General features: G+C 47.6%; 1 protein-coding gene across 5 annotated transcripts in view; it reads right to left on the reverse strand.

Annotated features, from left to right (window-relative positions):
* Window positions 1-19,578, reverse strand: part of CDK10 (cyclin dependent kinase 10) — a 59,075-nt gene extending 39,497 nt beyond the window's left edge. For 3 of the 5 annotated variants that reach the window (XR_003857677.1, XM_029608220.1, XM_029608219.1), the window contains exons 1-2: window positions 19,429-19,578; window positions 18,635-18,707 (exon numbers count right to left, since the gene is read on the reverse strand). Coding sequence is in view for 2 of the 5 variants with exons in the window: in XM_029608220.1 (XP_029464080.1) it covers window positions 18,635-18,707; window positions 19,429-19,539 (184 nt within the window). In the remaining 3 variants the exon portion in view is untranslated. Of the gene's footprint in view, window positions 1-18,634; window positions 18,708-19,166; window positions 19,306-19,428 lie in introns of those variants that run through there. The other 2 variants (XM_029608222.1, XM_029608221.1) reach the window with 2 other exon arrangements.
* Window positions 19,579-24,015: the final 4,437 nt, after the last annotated feature.

Here is a 24,015-nt window from a genome sequence, read left to right on the forward strand (position 1 = left end):
TATCTACTAAAATCCAGCGTACTTTTGTTAGCGACTGGTGCACCAACAAAAGTACGCGTACGCGCATTTTTTAAAAATCTACCCCTGTGTGTTGGTAACCGAGCCTTTCATGTAAAGAGTTCAGATAATCTGGATATTCAAGAATATCATTGGGAAGCATAACTATTTGCAGATGACATCCTGCTTACCTTGGTAAACCCAGTGATATCGCTGCCTGGAGTGGAGGGATTTTAAAATGACAAAATCAGAGATGCTAAATATAAATGTACCATATGGCCAACAAATCCAACATTTTCCTTTTAAATGGGCTCAGCAAAATGTTTGGGTATAAAATTTTCTACTGATTACCAACAGATAGTACATCTGGATTACTCCTCAGGGCTTAATAATATGATGGAATAAGCTCAGCATCTCCTGGTTGGGAAGGGTAGTGACCATCAAAATGAACACTCTACCAAGAATGGGCTATTTTTTTTTCAAACGCTTCCCATAGTGATACCTGGGAAAATGTTGAACAAAATCCAAAGAAAATTCTTGGAGCTTATTTGGCATCATAAGCCACCTAGGATCTCATGGAAAATACTGTATCTGCCAAAGGAGATGGGCGAGCTGAGGGTACCTAATGTGGAAAAATACTACAAGGACTCCCAGTTGCGAGCTGCCCGGGAGTGGCAGGAGGCACCTAAACAATGTCAATGGGTAAATATGGAGCAATTCTTTTTAGGGCCCATTCCTTTTCATTTCTATTTGTGGTTGGTAAAGGGGAGGAAAGAATTGAAGGGAATAGTTACCCTATACCAGGCAGATGTTGGGAGGTTTGGTATACACTTAGGGATAAATTGTTGTCTGGGGCACACATTCTCCACTTCTACCAGTTCGATTTAATGTGGAGTTTCTAGCAGGAAGAAATTAGTGACAGTTTTTAAGGTGAGAGAATTCATACAGGTGGAGGGGGGAGGGGCAACTACTGAACTCGCAAGGATGGCTAGACTTTGGTGTAGTAAAGGAGACGTTCGGCTGATAAAGGCAGACTATTTTGTGTATATCCACACTACGTGAGGCAAATAACCGGCCAAAGGGGTGTTACCTTAAACTGCCCCCATTTTGAAAAATATTGCATTAAGGGGTTTCCGCATATCAAAAATGTACAAGGAACTGATGAAAAAGCTTGGGAAATGGATGGCACGAGGAAAGGAAAATTAGTTTCTTACATGATAATTTTCGTTCCTGTAGAACCACGGATCAGTCCAGACTCCTGGGTTTTGCCCCCCCCCCCCCCCCCCCCGCAGATGGAGACAGAGCAGTTACCATAACAACGCTCCGCCTATAAATGGAATGGTGCCACCTACAGTCCGGCAGTATTACTCAATATCAAAGCAGAATGGAACTCTAAAAACCATCATAACTATATATAATAAAAGAAACTGTCCACTGAACACTCCTGGGACCTGAACCTTGAAAAAAACACTTGAGGACAAAAACATTAAAAATCTCTGTATCAGCCCCTGAAGCGGGGGAGAAACCAAGACGCGCAGAGGTGGTTATAGAACGGGCTCATGGTGCATTTGGGGCAGACCCCTGTAATGCCCCTAAAGATCTTATCTGCCTTCACAGCTATTTAATTAAAGAAGATATTATGCGCAGCGCACGTCGAATGTCACCCTTCAGCTGGGAGGGACTCGAACTACAAATATGTAACGATCTAGCCCCGGCCACACTCAGACGACGCAGGGAGGTGCAACCCCTGACTGCAGTCCTTCGGAACAAAGGTATACGATATCGATGGGTCTTTCCTTGGGGTCTTACCTTTACTCTGAAAGGAGTAACATCTCTGGTGAAATCAATGGCAGAAGCCGTACCCCTTCTACAAGCGGCTGGCATCGAGATTACTTCTCTAGACAAAGCCCAACAGAAAGCTTCTGCTCCTAGCCAGCCGCAATGGCAACGAGTGGGTAAGGGCGGCCGGCACCTTACCCGAAATTCGGAGAGTCGGCCCAGGACCACGCGGGGAGTGCCATCTTGAGGAGAACATAGCCCGGATGGCAGAGGGCGGAGTTTCGACGCACGTCACTTCAAATCAACAGCAGAAAGCAAGGCATTGATCGACACATCATGGGGACTCAGGACTGCTTCATTGTACCTAGATGAGGAACCCCGGAAAGCTGGGGATTCGCCCCAGGAAGCAATACTGATGACTGTTCTATTGCCTAGCAGTTTGGATTTTTGTATTGTTGACTTCTTATTGATATTTATTGTTTGCCAAGTCTTCAAATGTTCAAAGTTAACTTAATATAGGGTCTATAAAATCGCCACAACTTGTTTACAGTGGTGGGATGGGTTAAATTAGGCTGCGGGGGAAGGAGGGATCATACAGTAGAATCTATATGGGTAGAAATCCCATGTGTGTTGGGTAAGAGTATAATGATAGGAGTATACTACCATCCACCTGGACAAAATGGTCAGACAGATGATGAAATGCTTAGAGAAATCAGGGAAGCTAACCTATTTTGGCAGTGCAATAATAATGGGAGATTTCAATTACCCCAATATTGACTGGGTAAATGTAACATCAGGACTTGCTAGAGACAAAGTTCCTGGATGTAATAAATAACTGCTTCATGGAGCAATTGGTTCAGGAACCAACAAGAGAGGGAGCTATTTTAGATTTAATTCTTAGTGTAACACAGGATTTGGTGAGAGAGGCAACGGTGGTGGGGCCACTTGGCACTTGATCATAACATGATCAAATTTAAACTAATAACTGGAAGGGGGACAATAAGTAAATCTGCAGCTCTCGTGCTAAACTTTCAAAAGGGAAACTTTGATAAAATGAGGAAAATAGTTAGAAAAAAACTGAAAGGTGCAGCTGCACAGGTTAAAAGTGTTCAACAGGCTTGGACATTGTTTAAAAATACAATCCTAGAGGCACAGTCCATATGTATTCCACATATTAAGAAAGGTGGAAGGAAGGCAAAACGATTACCGTCATGGTTAAAAGGTGAGATGAAAGAGGCTATTTTAGCCAAAAAAAATCCTTCAAAAATTGGAAGAAGAATCCATCTGAAGAAAATAGGATAAAACATAAGCATTGTCAAGTTAAGTGTAAAACATTGATAAGACAGGCGAAGAGAGAATTTGAAATGAAGTTGGCCATAGAGGCAAAAACTCATAATAAAAACTTTTTAAAATATATCCGAAGCAAGAAACCTGGGAGGGAGTCGGTTGGACCATTAGATGACCGAGGGGGTTAAAGGGGCTCTTAGGAAAGATAAGGCAATTGCAGAAAGACTAAATGAATTCTTTGCTTCCGTGTTTACTAATGAGGATGTAGGGGAGATACCAGTTCCAGAGATGGTTTTCAGGGGTGAGGAGTCAGACGAACTGAACAAAACCACTGTGAACCTGGAAGATGTAGTAGGCCAGATTGACAAACTAAAGAGTAGCAAATAACCTGGACTGGATGGTATGCATCCTAGGGTACTGAAGGAACTCAAATGAAATTTCTGATCTATTAGTTAAAATTTGTAATCTATCATTAAAATCATCCATTGTACCTGAAGACTGGAGGGTGGCCAATGTAACCCCAATATTTAAAAAAGGCTCCAGGGGCGATCCAGGTAACTATAGACCAGTGAGCCTGACTTCATTGCCGGGAAAAATAGTGGAAACTATTCTCAAGATCAAAATCATAGAGCATACAGAAAGACATGGTTTAATGGAACACAGTCAACATGGATTTACCCAAGGAAAGTCTTGCCCAACAAATCTGCTTCATTTTTTTGAAGGGGTTAATAAACATGTGGATAAAGGTGAACTGGTATTTGGATTTTCAGAAGGCATTTGACAAGTGTATTTGGATTTCCAGAAGGCATTTGACAAAGTCCCTCATGAGAGGCTTCTAAGAAAACTAAAAAGTCATGGGATAGGAGGCGATGTCCTTTCGTGGATAACTGGTTAAAAGACAGGAAACAGAGAGTAGGATTAAATGGTCAATTTTCTCAGTGGAAAAGGGTAAACAGTGGATCATATAAATGATCTTGAAAGGAATATGATGAGTGAGGTTATCAAATTTGCGGATGATACAAAATTATTCAGAGTAGTTAAATCACAAGCGGATTGTGATACATTACAGGAGGACCTTGCAAGACTGGAAGATTGGGCATCCAAATGGCAGATGAAATTTAATGAGGACAAGTGCAAGGTGTTGCACATAGGGAAAAATAACCCTTGCAGTAGTTACACGATGTTAGGTTCCATATTAGGAGCTACCACCCAGGAAAAAGATCTAGGCATCATAGTGGATAATACTTTAAAATCGTCGGCTCATTGTGCTGCAGCAGTCAAAAAAGCAAACAGAATGTTAGGAATTATTAGGAAGGGAATGGTTAATACAACGGAAAATGTCATAATGCCTTTGTATCGCTCCGTGGTGAGACCGCACCTGGAGTACTGTGTACAATTCTGGTCGCCGCATCTCAAAAAAGATATAGTTGCGATGGAGAAGGTACAGAGAAGGGCAACCAAAATGATAAAGGGGATGGAACAGCTCCCCTATGAGGAAAGGCTGAAGAGATTAGGGCTGTCAGCTTGGAGAAGAGACGGCTGAGGGGGGATATGATAGAGGTCTTTAAGATCATGAGAGGTCTTGAACGAGTAGATGTGAATCTGTTATTTACGCTTTCGAATAATAGGACTAGGGAGCATTCCATGAAGTTAGCAAGTAGCCCATTTAAGACTAATCGAAGAAAATTCTTTTTCACTCAACGCACAATAAAGCTCTGGAATTTGTTGCCAGAGGATGTGGTTAGTGCAGTTGGTGTAGCTGGGTTCAAAAAAGGTTTGGATAAGTTCTTGGAGGAGAAGTCCATTAACGGCTATTAATCAAATTTACTTAGGGACTAGCCACTGCTATTAATTGCATCAGTAGCATGGGATGATCTTAGTGTTTGGGTAATTTCCAGGTTCTTGTGGCCTGGTTTGGCCTCTGTTGGAAACAGGATGCTGGGCTTGATGGACTCTTGGTCTGACCCAGCATGGCAATTTCTTATGTTCTTATCCACCTGGTGGGTGATTGAATCCGAGGGGAGGGTAAAGGGGAGGGGGGACAAGCGTGACTAAACGGTCCATACTCTGTTGACAAATCTAGGGGTTTAGGGGGACGCACAACAGCGGGACAACTCAGAGGTGGGAATGAGCCTCAGAGGAAATGTTTAGAGCTACAATGTGCCTTAGAATTTCTTATTTGGGCTATGCTGGGCTTGGGTGTTAACTATGTCTATGGGTGAGGTACTATGCATTACGTTTAAATGTTAAAGGGTTAAACTCCCCGTTTAAACGGCAGCTATTGTTTAAGGAGCTAACAAGACTTTCTGTATTGGTAGTTTTCCTCCAGGAAACTCACCCTCCGTTGCTGTCATGAAAGAGTTATGGTCTCAAAGCGGTATCCACTTCAATACTATGCTCCAGCCACAAATCAAAGGAGATATTTAACAGCTTTTAATATACCGACGTTCGTAGGACACATCACGCCGGTTTACAAATAACTCAAAGAAGGAGGAATTACAATGAACAGGGTGCAAGGGATGGGAGCAGGCGAGAAAAGGGAGAGGGGTAGGGGAGATAGGAGAGGAAAGAGAGAAATGCAGGTAGAGCGAGAGAGAGAAAACCAACCATAAATGCAGAGAGGAACTTATTTACAACATATCGTAATATTGCTACAGGTTAGGGGGAAAATAGGATGGGAGGGAGGGTGGGCAACGGGTTCAGCGGCTTGATTCAGGGATACGTAGAGCGGAAAGGAGTGGGCGGGGAGCGTGGGAGGGTGTCTAGGTTTGGTTAGTGTCAGGGTAAGCCTTTCTGAACCGCCAGGTCTTGATGCCTTTTTTGAAGGTGGGCAGGCAGGGTTCACGACAGAGATGGGTGGAAGTGAGTTCCAGAGGGTAGGGCCTGCGATAGTGAAAGTCCTTTCTCTAGTGGTGGTGAGGTGAGCGATTTTGAGGGAGGGAGCATGCAGGGTGCCTGCAAGGGAGGATCTGGTTGGACGATTGGTTACGAGGAAATGAGGCGAATCTTTGAGCCAGGGGCTGTTTTTATAAAGCAGGTTGTGAAAGGTGGTAAGAGTTTTATACTGTATACGGAAGGAGATGGGTAGCCAGTGCAGGTCCTTAAGTATCGGGGTGATGTGGTCTCTTCTACGGGTGTCTGTTAAGATTCTCGCCATGGCGTTCTGTAGGATTTGTAAAGGTTTAATGGTCGAGTCTGGGAGGCCAAGGAGAAGGGAGTTGCAGTAGTCCATTTTGAAGAGTATGGTGGTCTGCAAGACTAGGCGGAAATCTTGAGTGTGGCGCAATGGCTTAAGCTTTTTAAGAATGTGGAGTTTGTAAAAGCCCCCCCTTTAGCAGGGACTTAATATGAGCTTTGAAGTTGAGGTGCTGGTCCAGTTTGATACCCAGGTCTCTCACAGAGGGGGGATGGGGAGAGGGAAGAGGAGGAGCAGGGGATGTTGGTAGGGGGTGTGTGTTCAGGTTGATTAGATATGAGTATCTCAGTTTTAGCTGCATTTAGAGCAAGGTGGAGGTTGGATAATAGCGAGTTGATGGAGGTTAGGCAGGAATCCCAGAGTTGGAGGGTTTCTTTGAGCATATTTTGGATGGGGATGAGAATTTGCACGTCATCGGCGTACAGGAAGAAGTTCAAGCCTAGGTCAGAGAGAAGGTGGCAAAGGGGCAGTATATAAATATTGAAGAGGGTAGATGAGAGTGAGGACCCCTGGGGAACACCTTGCATGAGAGGAATGCGCGCAGATTCGGCTTTGTCGATTTTTACTAGGTATTCTCTGTGGGAGAGGTAGGAGGAGAACCATGATAATGCTGTGCCGGAGATACCTATTTCTGCTAGCAAGGAAAGTAGGATTTGATGATTAACCGTGTCGAAGGCTGCTGAGATATCAAGGATAGCAAGGAGAAAAGATTTCCCTTGGCCCATGCCTATGAGGATGGTGTTGGTGATTGCTAGCAGGAGATTTTCAGTATTATGACCCTTACAGAAGCCAAATTGGGATGGATGTAGGATGTGGTGGTCCTCGAGGAAGTCAGAGAGTTGAGAATTGACTACCTTCTCGAGTACTTTAGCGAGGTGGGGCAGGTTAGATATAGGTCGAAGGTTTGCTGGGTCAGAGGGGTTGAGGATAGGTTTTTTGAGGAGGGGCTTGACAACTGCTAGTTTGAAGGGGTCTGGGACTTTGCCGGATGACGGCAAGCAGTTTATTATGTCAGCCAGGGATTTAGCAATGGTGGTGGGAATGGAGAGGAGGGTTTTCGCGGAGATTGTGTCTGCAATGTGTGAGGCTGGTTTTATCTTTTTTAGGATGGACTCTATCTCTGAGGTGGATATAGGGTCCAGGGATTGCAGCTTGAAACCATTATGGTTAGGGAGTAAAGGGGTGGGGACGGGCCTGGGGGGGGGGGGGAAGTGCTTGATAATGTTAGAGATTTTGTCGTGGAAATACTTTGTGAGCTCTTCACATTTTTCCTTGGTGTTTATTTCATGGGGGGTGGGGAGGGGGGGCTTTGTAAGGTCAGCAACATAGGAAAAGAGAGCGCTGGAGTTGAACTGATAGTCATGGATTCTGGATGAATAGAAGTCTCGTTTAGCTTTGAGGGTAGCTTGACGGTAGTTGTGGAGGGTGTGTTTGTATTCTGTTTTATGCGAGGGGGTGGGTAGCCGGCGCCAGATACGTTCTTTCGATCTGAGGGCCTGCTTTAGCTTTTTTAGATCATTGTTGTACCATGGTTTCTTATCTGTCTGCAAGAGGGGGGATTTCTTTGTGGATCGGGGGCATAGTTCCTCGGCTATGGAGCTGGTGATGTTGTTCCAAGAGTGAAGGGCTGCGTCAGGACTAGCTAGGTCCAGGTTCACGGTTGCTTTTTCAATCGCTAGGGATATGGCCTCAGGGGAGCAGGGTTTACGGAATGAGATCGTTTTTTTCTGTGTTTGTGATGCACTGGTGGAGGTGTTGAGAGTACCAATAGCATTAATGATGAAGTGGTCGGACCAGGGGACAGGGGTGGCTACAGGGATGTTGGGAACTGAAATGAGGGAACTGACAAAGAGTAGGTCAAGGGTGTGACCTGCTTTGTGCATAGGTGTGATGATCGTCTGTTTGAAGCCAAGGGCTGTGAGGGAGACCAGGAGGGCTTCACAGGCAGGCATTGCAGGGCTAGTATCCATATGGAGATTGAAGTCTCCGAGAATAACTGCAGGGATGTCAGTCTTAAGGTTGTCTATGAGAAACTCAATGAGGGGAGAAGTGTCATGCTCAAGAAGGCCAGGGGGGGCATAGATGAGGCAGACCTGCAGGGCGGGTGGATTTAAATAACCCAATTTCCAGTCTGGGAGGGGGGGGGAAGAGGGTTGCAGTTTGAGGTTGAGGTGTTTTTTAGCGGCCAAGAGTAACCCTCCACCTCTTTTCTTGGGTCTGGGGATTGAGAAGATGTCATAGGTTTGGAGAGGTAGCTGGTTAAGGAAGACATGGTCTGAAGCCTTTAGCCACGATTCTGTAATGGCGCATAAGTCGGGATTGTCATCTGAGAGCAAGTCGTGGAGGATGAGAGCTTTTTTTGAGTATAGATTGTACATTGATAAGGGTTATGGCTAAGGTGGTTAGACCTAGAAATTGGGTGAAGGGTGAGATCATGATCGGGACTAACGATTTCCAGGATATAGGGGAGTGTGATTGTGAAGGGAAGGTTTTACGCAGGTGGGGGTGGTATGTAATGGGGATAGACAAATGGCACATTTCACATGAATAGGTAATGGTTTCACTATGTATTACAAATATGTCCCAATATGTAGTAGTACCAATATATAATAGTCAATAGAACAGATATGTAGTTCACGTGGTGGGGTTAGTGAGAAGTCCACAGGTGATCCACCCGACAAAGGAAAGCCAATGAGGTGCAGGGCCTGTTAGCTTACAGAGGTTGAGAGAGGCCCGTTGGACCGGAGCGAGCCCATAGGGAGATAGTCAATCTATCCGACAGCTGCGTGTGCACTTGTGGGGTTGAAGGTTTGCGAGGTTGGCGGGTTTGCAAGGTCCAGGAAGGTGGAAATGGCTCGAAGGTTGTTGCTGAGAGGTCTAAGGCGTGGCTCAAAGGGGCGCACTAAGGGGCATGCCCCTTAGGTCGCGCTCCTTCGGGCGTGCGACGCCGGCGGGCAGCGCTTACTTTTGTAGGGACTGTCAGACCGTGCAGGATGACGTCGTGTTGCTGGATGATGCGGTCAGCTACGGGAGGGCGGTCTCAGGCGGCCTTCGGGATCCACAGGAGGCCTCGGGGTGGCGAGGCGGCCAGCAGGGGCCAAGTCGAGGCGAAGGAGGGCCCGAAGATGTGGTGGCGGGCAGCTAGGAGGGATTTCCGAGCCCGGAGCACCCCGACCCTGGTAGGTCTGTGCCGGAGAGCACGGGTGCAGCGACCGGGCTACTGCAGCGCGGCAAAGGAGGGCTCGGCGGGCAGCGCTTACTTTTGTAGGGACTGTCAGGCCCTGCAGGATGACGTTGTGTCGCTGGATGATGCGGTCGGCTGCGGGAGGGTGGTCTCAGGCGGCCTTCGGGATCCACAGGAGGCCTCGGGGTGGCGAGGCGGCCGGCAGGGGCCGAGTCGAGGCGAAGGAGGGCCCAAAGACGTGGCGGCGGGCAGCTAGGAGGGATTCCCGAGCCCGGAGCACCCCAACCATGGTAGGTCTGTGCCGGAGAGCACGGGTGCGGCGACCGGGCTACTGCAGCGCGGCAAAAGATATAATGGAGTGGGAATCCTCTTTGCACAGGGATTATTGGTACAAGTCTCTCAGTCATAGGCAGACCCTCAGGGCTGTTTTCTCCTACTTAAAGTCATAATTCATAATTGGGAATTGGTTTTAGTGAATGTTTATTGCAGACCCACTCAGCAAAGACAGACTTTAGAAGAAGTACTAAACCAGACCAAAAACTTTCCTGGGCAGCATATAATTGTGGTGGGAGATTTTAATATCGCCTTCTCCCCATCCCTAGATATTTCTGCACAGATCACTTCAGGTCACACGGAGCACGCAAGGCCATGAAACGTTTTATGAAGACTAGCAATGTGGTAGATATTTGGAGGCTGTATTTTCCCCACAGTCGAAATTATTCCTTTTATTCACATGCCCACAACTCATATACCAGAATTGATTATTTTCTCATAACTAAGGATCTTGTGGGAGTTACATCCAGGGTAGATATCGAGCCTATCACATGGTCAGACCATGTCCCAGTTAGTTGGACGGTGAATCTGACATCAGCAGATAGTGGAAGGAAATTCTGGAGGCTCAATGATTCATTACTGCATGAGGCACAATATTTTGATCGTATCACGGAAGTGATTGAAACCTATCTTCTCCCTAATGGGGACCAAGAGGTCTCCCCTATTGCACAATGGGAGGGCTTGAAGGCGGTCCCCCAAGGCCATTTTATTAGTATAGCCCCCTATCAAAGACATCAAAGACACATACTCTAAAACTCTTGACTACTGGGAATCATGCCACCAAAAAATCAAACAACTACTCAACAGCCTACACCTCATCTTAAATTCCTCCAAGACAGAAATCCTACTCATCTCTCCTGAGAACAACATCTCTAACATTACTCTTCCTACCAATCTTCCTACCACACAAGTTAGAGACTTAGGAGTGATAGACAACCGGCTAAACTTCAACAAAGCACATCAACAAAACAACCAAAGACTGCTTCTATAAACTCCAGGTCCTGAAAAGGATAAGACCTCTTTTCCATGCTCAAGACTTCAGAACGATCATCCAAGCAGTCATTTTTTCGAAATTAGACTATTGCAATTCTCTATTGCTAGGTCTGCCGTCATCCTACTCCAAACCACTACAGATGGTTCAAAATTCAGCAGCCCGACTACTGACAGGTGCAAGGAAAAGAGACCACATATCTCCCATCCTGAAAGAGCTTCATTGGTTACCTGTACACTTCCGTATCATGTACAAAGCCATATCTGTCATTTACAAAACTATACATCAACTCACCATCCTCGATCTACAAATCCCTCTCCAAGTATACAACTCGACAAGACCTACCAGAGATGTTTACAGAGTACCCCCCGCGAAAACGACCAGACACATTACCCTAAGAGATCGTGCCACCTCCACAGCTGGCCCCCTCCTGTGGAACTCCATTCCTACAGATCTCAGACAGGAGTCCTGCCTCCTAACTTTTAGGAAAAGACTTAAGACTTGGTTATTCAAGCAAGCTTTCCCAGACACAATCTAATGACACATTCTAATGACTCCTCAAAACACTCAGCCATTAACCATGCCTTTTGTATATAGCATTTAATTTGTATATTGTTTAACCATTTCTATTCTTTCCTCTCTCTTCCTCCTTTCTCCAAGTTCTGCACCCTTGTTAAATGTAACTGCACCTTCGGTCACCACAGTTCTAGTTTGATGTATATACTGCACTCCCGTTTTATGTAAACCAGCAAGATATGTTTTCATTATTGCCGGTATATAAAAACCTTAAATAAATAAAATAAATAAATAAATATCATAAAAAGCAGAAACGGGCCAAGAAAGCAACTCTATTACAAGAGTTGAGGGATATAGAATGACGTCATAAGGGGAATCCGGGGTTCTTTCCAGTTCGATTAGTAACTCAAAAGCGGGAGGAGATTGCAGCCCTAGATGTGGCGGACATTGCCTTTTCCTTAGATCTCCTTAAACAGCGGCACTATGAATTTGGCAACGAGCATAGCAAACCTTTGGCCAGATGCCTACAGATAAAACGAAATACAGAAATGATATATCGCATTAAGGTTAAACAGGGAATGATGCTACTGCAACAACCAGAGATCAGGGCCCGGTTTCTAGAGTTCTATGAGGAGTTATATCAGCCGGAGGTGACTCCGTCCAAGGAAGATATTGCGACTTTTTTTGAGCCCATCCCTCACCAGAGCTGTCAGGGGAGGGCCAACGCCAATTAGACAAACAGATATCCCTATTTGAGGTCGATTGGGCTATCAAGGACTTAAAGTCCGGGAAGTCACCAGGCTTAGATGGGTTCACGCCTCTTTTACAAAAAATTCAGAGACTTACTACGGGGCCCATTAGTAGCCATGTTTAATAAATTGAGGGAAGGGGAACCTTCCTACCACACAGGAATATGGCGGAGATTACACTTATTCCCAAACCAGGAAAAGACCCTAAATAGCTGTGCCTCCTACCGACCTCTCTCACTCATAAATGTTGATTTAAAAATCCTGGCCAAAATTCTAGCGTTTCGATTGAGTGGTTATATAGGGACACTTATCCATGCTGATCAAGCAGGCTTTCTACCGGGTAGAGCGACATCTGATAATATTCAAAAGATAATAGACTTAATACATATAGCTAAATCCACTAACACCCTAGTGGTCTTTATGAACCTAGATGCTGAAAAAGCGTTTGATAGAATTTATTGGCCTTATCTATTTGCTGTTTTGCGGAAGATGGGTCTGGGTGGCCGCTTCGCAGTTTGGATTCAGGCGCTCTATTGTGAGCCGTCCGCATGTATTAAGATAAATCATGGCTATTCAGCGCCTTTTCAAATTCGGAGGGGCACAAGGCAGGGCTGCCCTCTCTCGCCGCTCCTCTTTGTTCTTAGCCTGGAACCCTTGGCGGAGTGGATTAGGAGGGAAAGAGGTGTATGGGATCCAGTCTGGCAAAGAAACACATAAAATTACTCTCTATGCCGATGATGTTATCTTGTCTCTCTCTCAGCCTATGACTTCCATGTATAGGGTCGTATCTATGCTGGCCCAATATGGAAGAGTGTCAGGATTTCAGGTTAATCTCAATAAATCGGAAATTCTCCCTGTGCATTTTATTGAGAACCTGCTACGGCAAGGTAAGAGTGAGCTCCTATTCCGGTGGACCTCCGGTCCTATACGGTATCTGGGGGAGAATCTTAGTTTGGATTCTTCTTAATTAGTATCTCTAAATTATAAACCTTTAATTCGCAACTTGATGGGGGATATAGATAGATGGGAATGTCTACCTTTTTCATGGTTTGGCAGAATGGCCGCGATTAAGATGAATCTTCTACCAAAACTTGGCTATCTTTTTCAGGTTCTGCCATGTCCCTTTCCTGTTGTGGACCTGAGGCCTCTTCAGCGTAAATTGTTTGCTTTTATATGGCGCAGGAGGCCCCCAAGGGTCTCCCGTTTGATTCTCAGCCAAACCCATAGAGACGAAGGCTTGGAACTGCCCTCCCTAGTACACTATTATGACGCAGCCCAGTTAAAATTCATTGTCGATAGCCATGATTTACAATCGCCTAAACAATGGGTGGGGATCGAGAGTCAAAAGATAGGGGGTACGCCCATCCTGGCTCTATTTTGGCCAATGTCCAGCACCCCCAGGGAATTTAAAACCTTTCCTTTAAGTATCCAGGCCTCTCTGATGGTCTGGAAAAAATAGAAAAACCAAATTGATAGGCAGCAAACATTACTCTGCCATGTCCCCCATCAGATACCTTCGGGATTTCGTTGAGGGGCAGAAAAACCTAACGTTTAAACGCTGGGAATCCCGGGGGTTAACACATTTAGGACAGGTTTGATGCCAAGGGATGGTTCCCTTTAGAGAATTACAGGACAAGTTTCAGATACCTACCACTGATTTTTTAGCATATGCTCAGCTGTGACACTTTTTGGGATCCCCAGGGCCCGGTTCTGATTTATCCAGTCCACGTTCGATGTTTGAAGGGTATTGCCTTCAGGCACAACACTTTCGAAAAGGGATTTCTAAGCTTTACCAGTTATTGATACACAACACGGATGGGAGAGCAACCCATCTGTTGGCTTAGGATCGGGACTTGGGCCCTCACTGGGACCACAACAACTGGGAGGAGTGTTTTCAGGAGTTAGGCCAATTTTCAATGTCCGCATCCATGATGGAGAATAGATACAATTTTTTTTTATTTTTTTTTAAATCGCTGGCACTATTCCCCGGTGAATGGCCAAATGGTGCCCAGACCGCTCACCTAATTGCTGGCGACAGTGTTCCCAGAGAGGTACCTATTGGCATATGTGGTGGCAATGTCCCAAGCTGCAGGGGTTTTGGAGTGCTTGTCAAGGATTAGTGGATAAAGTGTGGGGAGTTCAGGTTCCCTTACAAGCGGAGTACTGATTACTTGGACTCCCTTATTCAGATTTAGATGATGAAAAACAAAAAATGTTTTATTATCTTACTTCTGCTGCCAGACTGGTGATCGCTGCCCAGTGGAAATGTACAAACCCACCCACACTCATGCAGCTCTATGGCAAATTAAGGCAAATACATTACATGGAGAAATTATTGGCCCATAGACGAGTCACCTTATGCAAATTTTACAGGATGTGGACACCGCTGATTCACTACCTAGCCCAGATGGAACAGCGTAACTGATAGTATGAGGAGAGTCTGAGAAATGGTGAGGGGAGGGAGGGATTATTAGGAACGAGTGGGACATGGCAATTCTGTATCTGGATATATGTTAACCTGAGGAAAAGTTATTGCACTGGAACTTTTGTATTTTCTACTAAGGAGGCAAGACTAATGTTTTATATTTGCCTATGTTTGTATTTTATATATATATATATATATATATATATATATATATATATATATATATATATATATATATATATATATATATATATATATATATAGATATCTCTGTTAATCTGAAATAACGAAATAGATAAGAACCGAGCGGACTCTCCCATTCTTCCATGTGTCTGATGGACTTTGGACTGATCCATGGTACTACAGGAACGAAAATTATCAGGTAAGGAAATAATTTTCCTTTCTCTGTACGTACCCGGATCAGTCCAGACTCCTGGGATATACCAGAGCTTTCTTACCTGGGTTTGGGATCTGGAGAGGCCCGCTTGACGCACTCCCTCTCCAAATCCTCCTGAAACTGGAGCCTGGACATCCAATCTGTAATTTCTCACAAAAGTATGCAGAGATTTCCACGTAGCCGCCCTGCAAATTTCCTGCGGTGATGCCATCTGACACTCTGCCCAAGACGCTGCTTGTGAACTAATAAAGTGGGCACACATCCGTAGGAAGGGATCTACCATGAAGGAGATAGGCCGAACAAATAGTCTCCTTTAGCCAACGAGCTATAGTAGCTTTGGACGCCTGCTGTCCTCGTTTAGGACCGCTCCACAGCACAAAAAGATGGTCAGTCACACGAAACTCATTGGTAACCTCAAGGTAACGCAACTAAGCTCTGCAAACGTCAAGCTTCCACAAGTTGCTAGCCAAAGGATCCGAACGGTTTAAGTCCATGAAGGCCGGCAGCTCCACCGATTGGTTGACATGAAAAGAGGAAACCACTTTTGGCAAGAAAGACAGAACCGTCCTTAAAGACATGCCCAAGTCAGCCGGGCGGCGATGTGAACGGCGAAATTAAGGCCAAGATGGCGACGGCGACCATGCAGGCAAGATGGTGACTACCTCGGAGGATCTCCACGTGGGAAGGCCCTTGGAAATGCCGGGGTCTGGCCCTGCTAGGGCGAATCAACCCGGTGGCGCTGGCTTCGGCCGATGGCCTGCGCTCATCCTCAATCCTCTGAGACCGGCACAAGTAAAGATTTCTACCTTACCTTATCTTCGGCGCTTCCCGGTCTCGACCAGGGAGGTCTCCAGCTGCGGGGGGAGAGGGCAACTACCTTCACCGCCGCTTTTGAGGGTGCACCCGCTGCCTCTCAGCCGCACCCAAACTCCTCTCGCTCGGGGGCTATAAATCCTCGCCGCGATTCGGCCGCCGGACCGAGGCTGCCTCTATGCCGCGCCCGATCCTTTGGGGGCTAGGTCCCGCCGCGATTCGGCCGCCAGACCGAGGCTCACCTCCGAGGGATCACGGAAATCACCTCGGGAATCTCGACTGGGGGAGGGACCCAAGGGTATCACCGCAGGAGAGCGGGGCTCGTCTTCAGTAGAATTTTCTTCTTTAAATTTGGTTCCAACGCTCTAGGAGCATGCAGATAGCTCCTAACTGCTATGGAGACGGAAAATACTGGGGATCTGCACTTCCTGCAGGGGTATATGTACTAGGGGCTGACGTCAGATTGAAATCTGATCCGTCTCCAACTGCTAGCACGAGTACACTATACCCATTGGTCCTGAGTCCATCTGCTACACGCTAGGAAAGTACGGAGCAACGAGTGAAATTGCTGTGCATTGGAAAAGGAAGGATCCACAGAGTAAAATATCATTATAAAAGAAACTATGAGCCACTTATCGGCTGGAGCAGCTAACTGCGCTAAGAAAATAAATGTTCCAACAATGGGATAAACAACAGTTCCCTCTTTTGGTAATGCTTGACAGAGACATAAGTGTTGTAAATGGAGAGTTAGTATGAGAGTGGGGGGAATCTTGAGGACATTTTGAGGGAAGCACAAAAGAATGTATTGTTTGGATTGATGTTGGAAAAAACCCCAATAAACAGAAAATTACAAAAAAAAACCCCAAAAAACAATATCCTGAAGTGAGAACGTACAGCAGTAATTTAAAACTTACTAATAGGACAAACACACCATCAACTCCAGGCACACTGTCAGTTCTGTACAGACAGGCTCGGAAAGCATAGTCAGCTCTGTACAGACAGAGCAGCAACACACATATCGTCAGCTTCATGCTTGATAGTGATATATACACATCAACTCTATATAAAATAGGCCAGTGATATATATACACAGAATCAGTTCTGTAGACTGGTCAGTGACACACAAGGCAGCTCCATGCAGATAGGCCAGGAATGCACAATATCAGCTCTATTCAGACGAAGCAGCGACAATCATACTTCAGCTCTATACAAAAACGCCAGTGACACATATACACTGTCAGAAGCATTCAGCTAGCCCAAGCATCAACACCCTGTCAGCACCATGCAGACAGACCAGCAACATGCGCAGTCAGCTTCATGCTGGACAGTGAGACATGCCCATCAACTCCATACAGACAGGTTGTAACACACGCTCAGGTCGATCCAGTAAAGTGTGCTCCGTCGGAGCGCACTGTCACCCTGCTCTGGACGCGTGTTTTCCCTTACCCCTTATTCAGTAAGGGGAGGAAAACACGCGGCCCACCCGCGGCACCTAATAGCGCCCTCAACATGCAAATGCATGTTGATGGCCCTATTAGGTATTCCCGAGCGATCCAGTAAGTAAAATGTGCAGCCAAGCCGCACATTTTACTCTAAGAAATTAGCACCGCCCAAAGGTCGGCGCTAATTTCTTCCGGCGCCAGGGAAGTGCACAGAAAAGCAGTAAAAACTGCTTTTCTGTGCACCCTCCGACTTAATATCATAGCGATATTAAGTCGGAGGTCCCCAAAAGTAAAAAAAAGTAAAAAAAAAAAATAAAAAAAATTTTGAATTCGGCCCGCGGCTGTCGGGCCGAAAACCGGACGCTCAATTTTGCCGGCGTCCGGTTTCCGAGCCCATGGCTGTCAGCGGGCTCGAGAACCGACGCCGGCAAAATTGAGCGTCGGCTGTCAAACCCGCTGACAGCCGCCGCTCCAAGCCAAAAGGAGGCGCTAGGGACGCGCTAGTGTCCCTAGCGCCTCCTTTTCCTCGTTTGCACCGCGTCGCCTCATTTAAATACTGGATCGCGCGCACCGGCGAGGGGCCGGTGCGCGCGCCGGGAGAGCGGGCGTTCGTCCGCTCTCCCACGGACTTTACTGGATCGGGCTGACTGTCAGCTCCATAGATGGATCAGCAACACACATACTGTCAGCTCCGTGCACAGAGGCCAGGAATGCACAGAAGGTCCAGTGACACGCACAGTCAGCAATGCACACACCCTCAGCTTCTAACAGACCAGCAACATGCACACACTGTCTACTCCATACAGGAGCACTGGTTGCATTTATCATCCAAACTTTCACTGTAGTAGTATGGTGAGTTATGAAGTGTCTCACAATTTGACCTAGACTGTGTTCCTTCCTCCTCTGAAGAATTCTTACTGCTGTGTAAGATCATGCAGATTCAAGGCAGTGCTACATTTATATTTTTCAATACCTTTCTTACACAGAGAGGTGCACACACATTCTGGGGAAGCTAAGACAGTGCCATTCATAGCCCTATAACAACTTCCCAAACTGGGAAAAGGTTCTTATTCTACTTTTTATTATTAAAATGTTATTTATAGTCTGTTTTTATTTGTTGGTGATTTGTCAGCCACTTCAAAGTGGGTTACACTCACATGCTGCAGATATTTGCCTGTTCCCAGGGGATTTACAATCTAAGGGGTTTATTTACTGATTCTTTGGAGCATGCAGTATATAAATAATTTTAAATAAATAAAAGCTTTCTCCTATTTTATGTCTATAGGAAAAATGTTTACTAAATAGCACCTGAAGTCATGCCTGAGGCAATGAAGAGGTGACCTGACTTGCCCAAGATTACGAGTGCCAATGGATTTGAATCCTGCCTTTCCTCATTCTCAACCCAGTGCTTCAAGTAATAGGCCACTCCTTGAGCTTCTCATTAGTTCCTAGATATAAACACCACAACACTAGGCATCTTACAGACTTCTTCCCCAGCAGTGAAGAGGCTGGTAGTATTACTTACACACAATGCCATAGGTGCCCTCCCCAATACGATTCAGCTTCTCAAACTCCTTCACACTGCGGCAACGTCCCAGCTGAAACCGGAGAAATGTGGTTATGCCACAATACAAAGTTACAGAAGCCTGTGCAGGACATGCTCCTAATGGCCGAACAATGGCAGACCTTGCGAAGCAAGGGCAAGCAGCTTTCAGGAATTTTTCATCTGTCCAGTACCTATTCCTGCCCTCACTCCCATATCCTTAAACTGAAAAGTTAAGAGGAGATGTAGGTCATTTGAGATTTACTTCTGGTAAATGGGGATTCAAGACTCTGTGACTTTTGCAAGACGCTTACAGGGCAATGTTGATAAACAATCATTTTAGCAAATATACTGTCTAGTACACACCTATCAATAACTATTCTATACCAAAGAACAAAGGAGCTCCAACATTAACCCACCGGTATCTCTGGACTTCCCGAATATCAGTGAACTCTATCACTCAGTACACACCAGGGCCTGAACCCTGCAACTCCCAATAAGCAATACTACCTACCTGCCCGTCCCAGCGTAAGGAAGAATTTAGAACCTGCAACTAATTCAGGAAACTATTGTAACGACAAGTTGAACCCATGCAAGCAACCTAATAAAACGGTCACCCTAAACACTGCAGGCTTGGAACCTGCCCCTCCCAGCATGGAAGAGAACCGAGAACCTACCCCCCAGCATGCAGTAGAAGCTGGCACCCGTCATGCCCCGCAACACGACACCTGCCCCCCCCCCCCCCCCCGCCGGTCACGCCCCGCTACGGATCTCACCCGGTCACCTGGTGGCACGGGGAAGAATCCCGCCTGCCTGATGCGCTTTAAACAGATTTGTTCGGGCTCAAAGTCTGCTGCAGCAGCAGCAGCCTGTCCTGACTCTGCCATGGCGGTACCACGAGAACAAGGCCACTGCGCAAGTCAGTAAATCTGCACAGCGCCAACGCCACCTAGTGTGCGTGAGTTTGAAGGGCGAGCGCAGCTCATTGCACTTTATTCAGTGATCACGGTGCGCCCTCCCTTTTTTTTTTTATTCTGCTACAATCTGTAGTTTTCGTTTTATTTTCTTTCATTATATATTATCTTTTTACCCAGTTCTGGTGGGTGCATTATTTATTACATCCCATATTCAAGAATCTGCTTCTGTGACTCCACGCTTAATCTTTGTACTGTATTCATAGTTTAGGGGTGGTAAATGCATGTTTACCCAGACAAAACATCGGCTTGCTTCTTCCTCCCCCTTTACTGCGGGTAAAGGTGGGTATGGTCAGGTCAGGTGAGGGAAGTACCTGCTGTTACTGCAGTGCCGCTGCTTGGGAGCCAGGGCGTGTATGCCGTCTTTCATTCTGGAGTTTCCGTTGGTAATGAGCTTACAGACTCCAGGGGGCAATTGTCAAAGTCCCTGTGTATTTTTTGCCCGTGGTCTTTGTACCATAGTAACATAGTAGTGACGACAGAAAAAGACCAAATGCTCCATCCAGTCTTCCTAGCAAGCTCAACCTAGCCCACCCCCTATCCCCTCCTTTGCCGTCTCCCTCCCTTTCACCCCCTAACCACCCCTTACCCCCTTAGCCCACTCCCCCTACCCCTTAATCTCCCCCCCACACCCGCCTCCCTCTCCCCCCCCCAAACAATTAATCATACAACTGATCTATTGTAAATGAGTACTTCGCCTTAACTTATAATTTTAAAAACAGTTACAACTAAGTTCCTTTTATTATATTTATCAAGTTGATTGTTCCTCTCTCTCCTTCTGCCCTATTCTTTCTTGCTGCTCTTCCCCTGCCCACCTCTCACCTTTTTCTTGCCTGCTCCCCTTCTCCCCCACCCTTGTTCATTGTATTTTCTACCTGCTTCAGTTATTTGTAAACCGGCATGATATGCCCTATGAATGTCGGTATATTAAAAGTTTTATAAATAAATAAATAAATAAATAATGTAGTAACTGCCACTCTGTGCAGGTTACCACCATATTTCTCTTAAGGACAGTAACTGTGGCTCTGTGCAGTCATCCCCAAAACTTATGGTACCCATACAAATTTCAGCTAGCAACATTTTTGATGAGCTTTTTTGATGAGCAACATTTTTAATGAGCTTTCTTGAAAATTCATAGAGATGCTTGATGTGCTTTGCTCATGGACTTGGCCGTAGAAACAGTTGTATGCTTTTCCCCTTATGTCTGCGAATCAGTACCCCAGAACGAAAAAGTCAGGGCCCTCTTAGTTCCCTGTACGTACCAGGATCAGTCCAGGACACCAGGGTTGTGACTCCGCACCAGTAGATGGAGACAGAGCAAAACTTGTCGGGGAGAGTCATAAATAAAATAAATATATGACCCTGTGGCAGTCACAGCCCCCTCAGTCTTACTCTGTCTCCAGTAGATGGTGCAGGTGCGGTCACAGCCCCTGCCTGCCCTGATTCTGGTAGTTAGTCAGGGTTGGTTTGTTGGTAGTATTTAGTTAAGCCTATTTGAGCTTTTCTTTATATTTTTCTTTATATTTTTTCTTTGGTTTTGTTCAGGGTAGTCCCGTCCGCCCTGCCTCCCAGGGGGGTTGTGAGGTTCTGAGGGGACCTTCCCCCCCTGGCCGAGGCCGCTGCTAGGGTCGAGGACCTGGCTCATCTAATAGCAGCGCCAGGGGTGACACCGGGGAGCCCGGTTCACTCACCCCTGCTGCATCAGGGCTCCAGGACCGAGGACAGTGACAAGTGTTTGTATTAAAAAAAAAAAAAAAAAAAAAGTTTGTTTTTTTACTGTTTGCCGGCTCTCTCTTACCTCGCGCCGCCGCTCCAGTTTTGTCAGGGGGGGGCGCCGTTCAAGGGGGGAGGTCGCTGGTTCGGTTTTTTTTCTTCAGTCAGGTCGCGTCTCTCCCGTCCTCGCCGCGCTCGCCGGCATGCTGCGTGGGTCGGCCTGTCGGGCCTGCGGCTCGGCGTGCGCGTGTCTTTCGCGGGACGGCCTCTGTGCGGCCTGCGTCCCGGGGGGAGAAGGTTCGTCGGGGGCTTCTCGGGGATCCCGGGCCAGAGCTGTGCGATCGCCGCCGCGCGGTGGACCCTCGCCTGCACCGCCTCAGGATCCTTTCCCGCTCAGCGCGGGAGTGACGGCTATCTTGGCTACCAGCCGCGAAATCGCGCGGGAAGCGGCGGGGGACTCAGCCTTGCCTCCAGCGCTTTCGCCGCAGCGGAACCCGGCGGGGGGGGGGGTCGTCCCGGAGGGATTTCGGTCCCCTGAGGATTCTGGGGACGATTCCTCGGATTCAGGGGCTTTTTCAGCGGACTTTGCGCTTTTGTTGCGCAAAGTCCTTAAATACCAGCGCGGCAAGCGCAGCAAGTACAGCAGTAAGGGAGTCTCCGGGGGGGCATCCCGCAAAGCCGCCCCGAGGAAGAGGAAGGCCAAGGATGCGGCGGGGCCCTCCCAGGAGCCGTCGAGAGGGAAGCGGCCTCCACGGGGCATCCCACAGGAGACGGACTCGGAATTTTCCTCTGCAGTGGACACGGACTCCCCCGAGGAGCCCCTGAGGGGGGCCGAGGAAGTGGCGGAGGACGATTCCACCCAGCCCGGTGCAGCCAAAGGGGCACAGGCCGTGGAGGGGGATGACCCCAAGGTGGTCCGGCTTTTTCACAGGGAGGAACTGTCCCCACTCATTCCAGCCATCCTGCAGGAGCTGGGAATTGAGGCCCCGCCGGTGGTTGTTCGACAGGAGGCCAACATGGATCCGGTCCTGTTTGGTCTCACGGGACCGGCGGTGGCTTTTCCGTTTCATTTTTCGTCGACGGATATTTTGTTCCGGGAATGGGATACCCCGGAATTAGGTTTGAAGGTCAGCAAAGCCATGGATAAGCTCTATCCGCTGCCTGAGGACGCGCTGGAACTTCTCAGACTCCTGAAAGTGGACTCAGCGGTCTCTGCGGTGACGAAGCGGTCTACTATCCCGGTTACGGGAGCAACGGCCCTCAGGGACATACAGGACAGGAAACTGGAAGTGCAACTTAAGAAGATCTTTGAGGTGTCCGCCCTGGGGGTGCGGGCTGCCATTTGTACTAATTTTGCTATGCGAGCTAGCCTGCGCTGGGCCCAGGTCTTTCAGGCGAATGCGGGTCTGTCAGCGGAAGAGGCATCCCAAGCAGATAGGTTGGAAGCGGCAATAGCGTATGGGGCAGATGCTCTCCACGATCTATTGCGTACGTCGGCTAGGTCCATGGTGGCGGCTGTCTCGGCAAGCCGGCTTCTGTGGCTGCGCAACTGGGCGGTGGATGGGTCATCCAAGGCTCACCTTGGGGCGCTGCCGTTCAAGGGGAAATTGTTATTTGGCAAGGAGTTGGATGATTTAATGGTTTCTCTGGGGGAGAACAGGGCGTTCAAACTGCCCGAGGACAGGTCCAGGGCGCGTTTCATGGGTTCTACCAGGTCCCGGTTTCGCGGTCCCAGGAAATCGCGTCCACAGCGGGCTACAGGCTCCTCGTATAGGACACCTCCCTCCCGAACCCCTCAGTGGCAACACTCCTTTCGGGGGAAACGTTTCGGTAGGCAAGGAGGATCCACGGCGGGCCCGGGGTCCAAGGCTTCGCAATAAAACGCGGTCGGCCCATCCCTCGCCGCGGCCTCAGCACGTCATTCCAAATGTCGGGGCGCGGTTAACGTTATTTTTCGAGGGATGGGCCAGCGGGACGTCGGACCAGTGGGTCCTCAATGTGATAAGACACGGCTACGCATTAGATTTTGCTCGCATTCCAGCGGACAAGTTCCTTGTCTCACCCTGCAAGGCTCCCGAGAAGAAGGCGGCGGTACTAGAAACCATCCGACGCTTGGAAAGCTTGGGAGCCATTTCCCCCGTCCCTGTCACTCAGCACGGCAAGGGACGCTACTCCATTTACTTCATCGTTCCAAAGAAAGACGGCACGTCGCGACCAATACTGGATCTCAAAGGGGTAAACAGATGCCTTTGCGTTCCTCACTTCAAAATGGAGACTATTCGTTCCGTGATCGCCTCGGTGCGTCCAGGCAAATTCCTAGCCTCCCTAGATCTCACGGAAGCGTACCTTCACATGGGCATTCAGCCGTCGTTTCAGCAATTCCTAAGGTTCTGCATCCTGGGGCGGCATTACCAGTTTCGGGCACTCCCGTTTGGCCTCGCGACGGCTCCCCGCACATTTACAAAAGTAATGGTAGTGGTGGCGGCGCAGTACGCCGGGAAGGCCTCCTGGTTCATCCTTACCTGGATGATTGGTTGATTAGGGTGAAGTCCGAGGATCAGTGTCGACTGGCAGTGGCCAGGGTCCTACAGCTTTTGCAGTCCCTCGGCTGGGTAGTCAACTTCAACAAGAGTCACCTGACGCCCACACAGACCTTGGAGTATCTGGGAGCCGTAT

The sequence above is a fragment of the Rhinatrema bivittatum genome, chromosome 7, assembly GCF_901001135.1.
Source record: "Rhinatrema bivittatum chromosome 7, aRhiBiv1.1, whole genome shotgun sequence".
NCBI lineage: Eukaryota > Metazoa > Chordata > Amphibia > Gymnophiona > Rhinatrematidae > Rhinatrema > Rhinatrema bivittatum.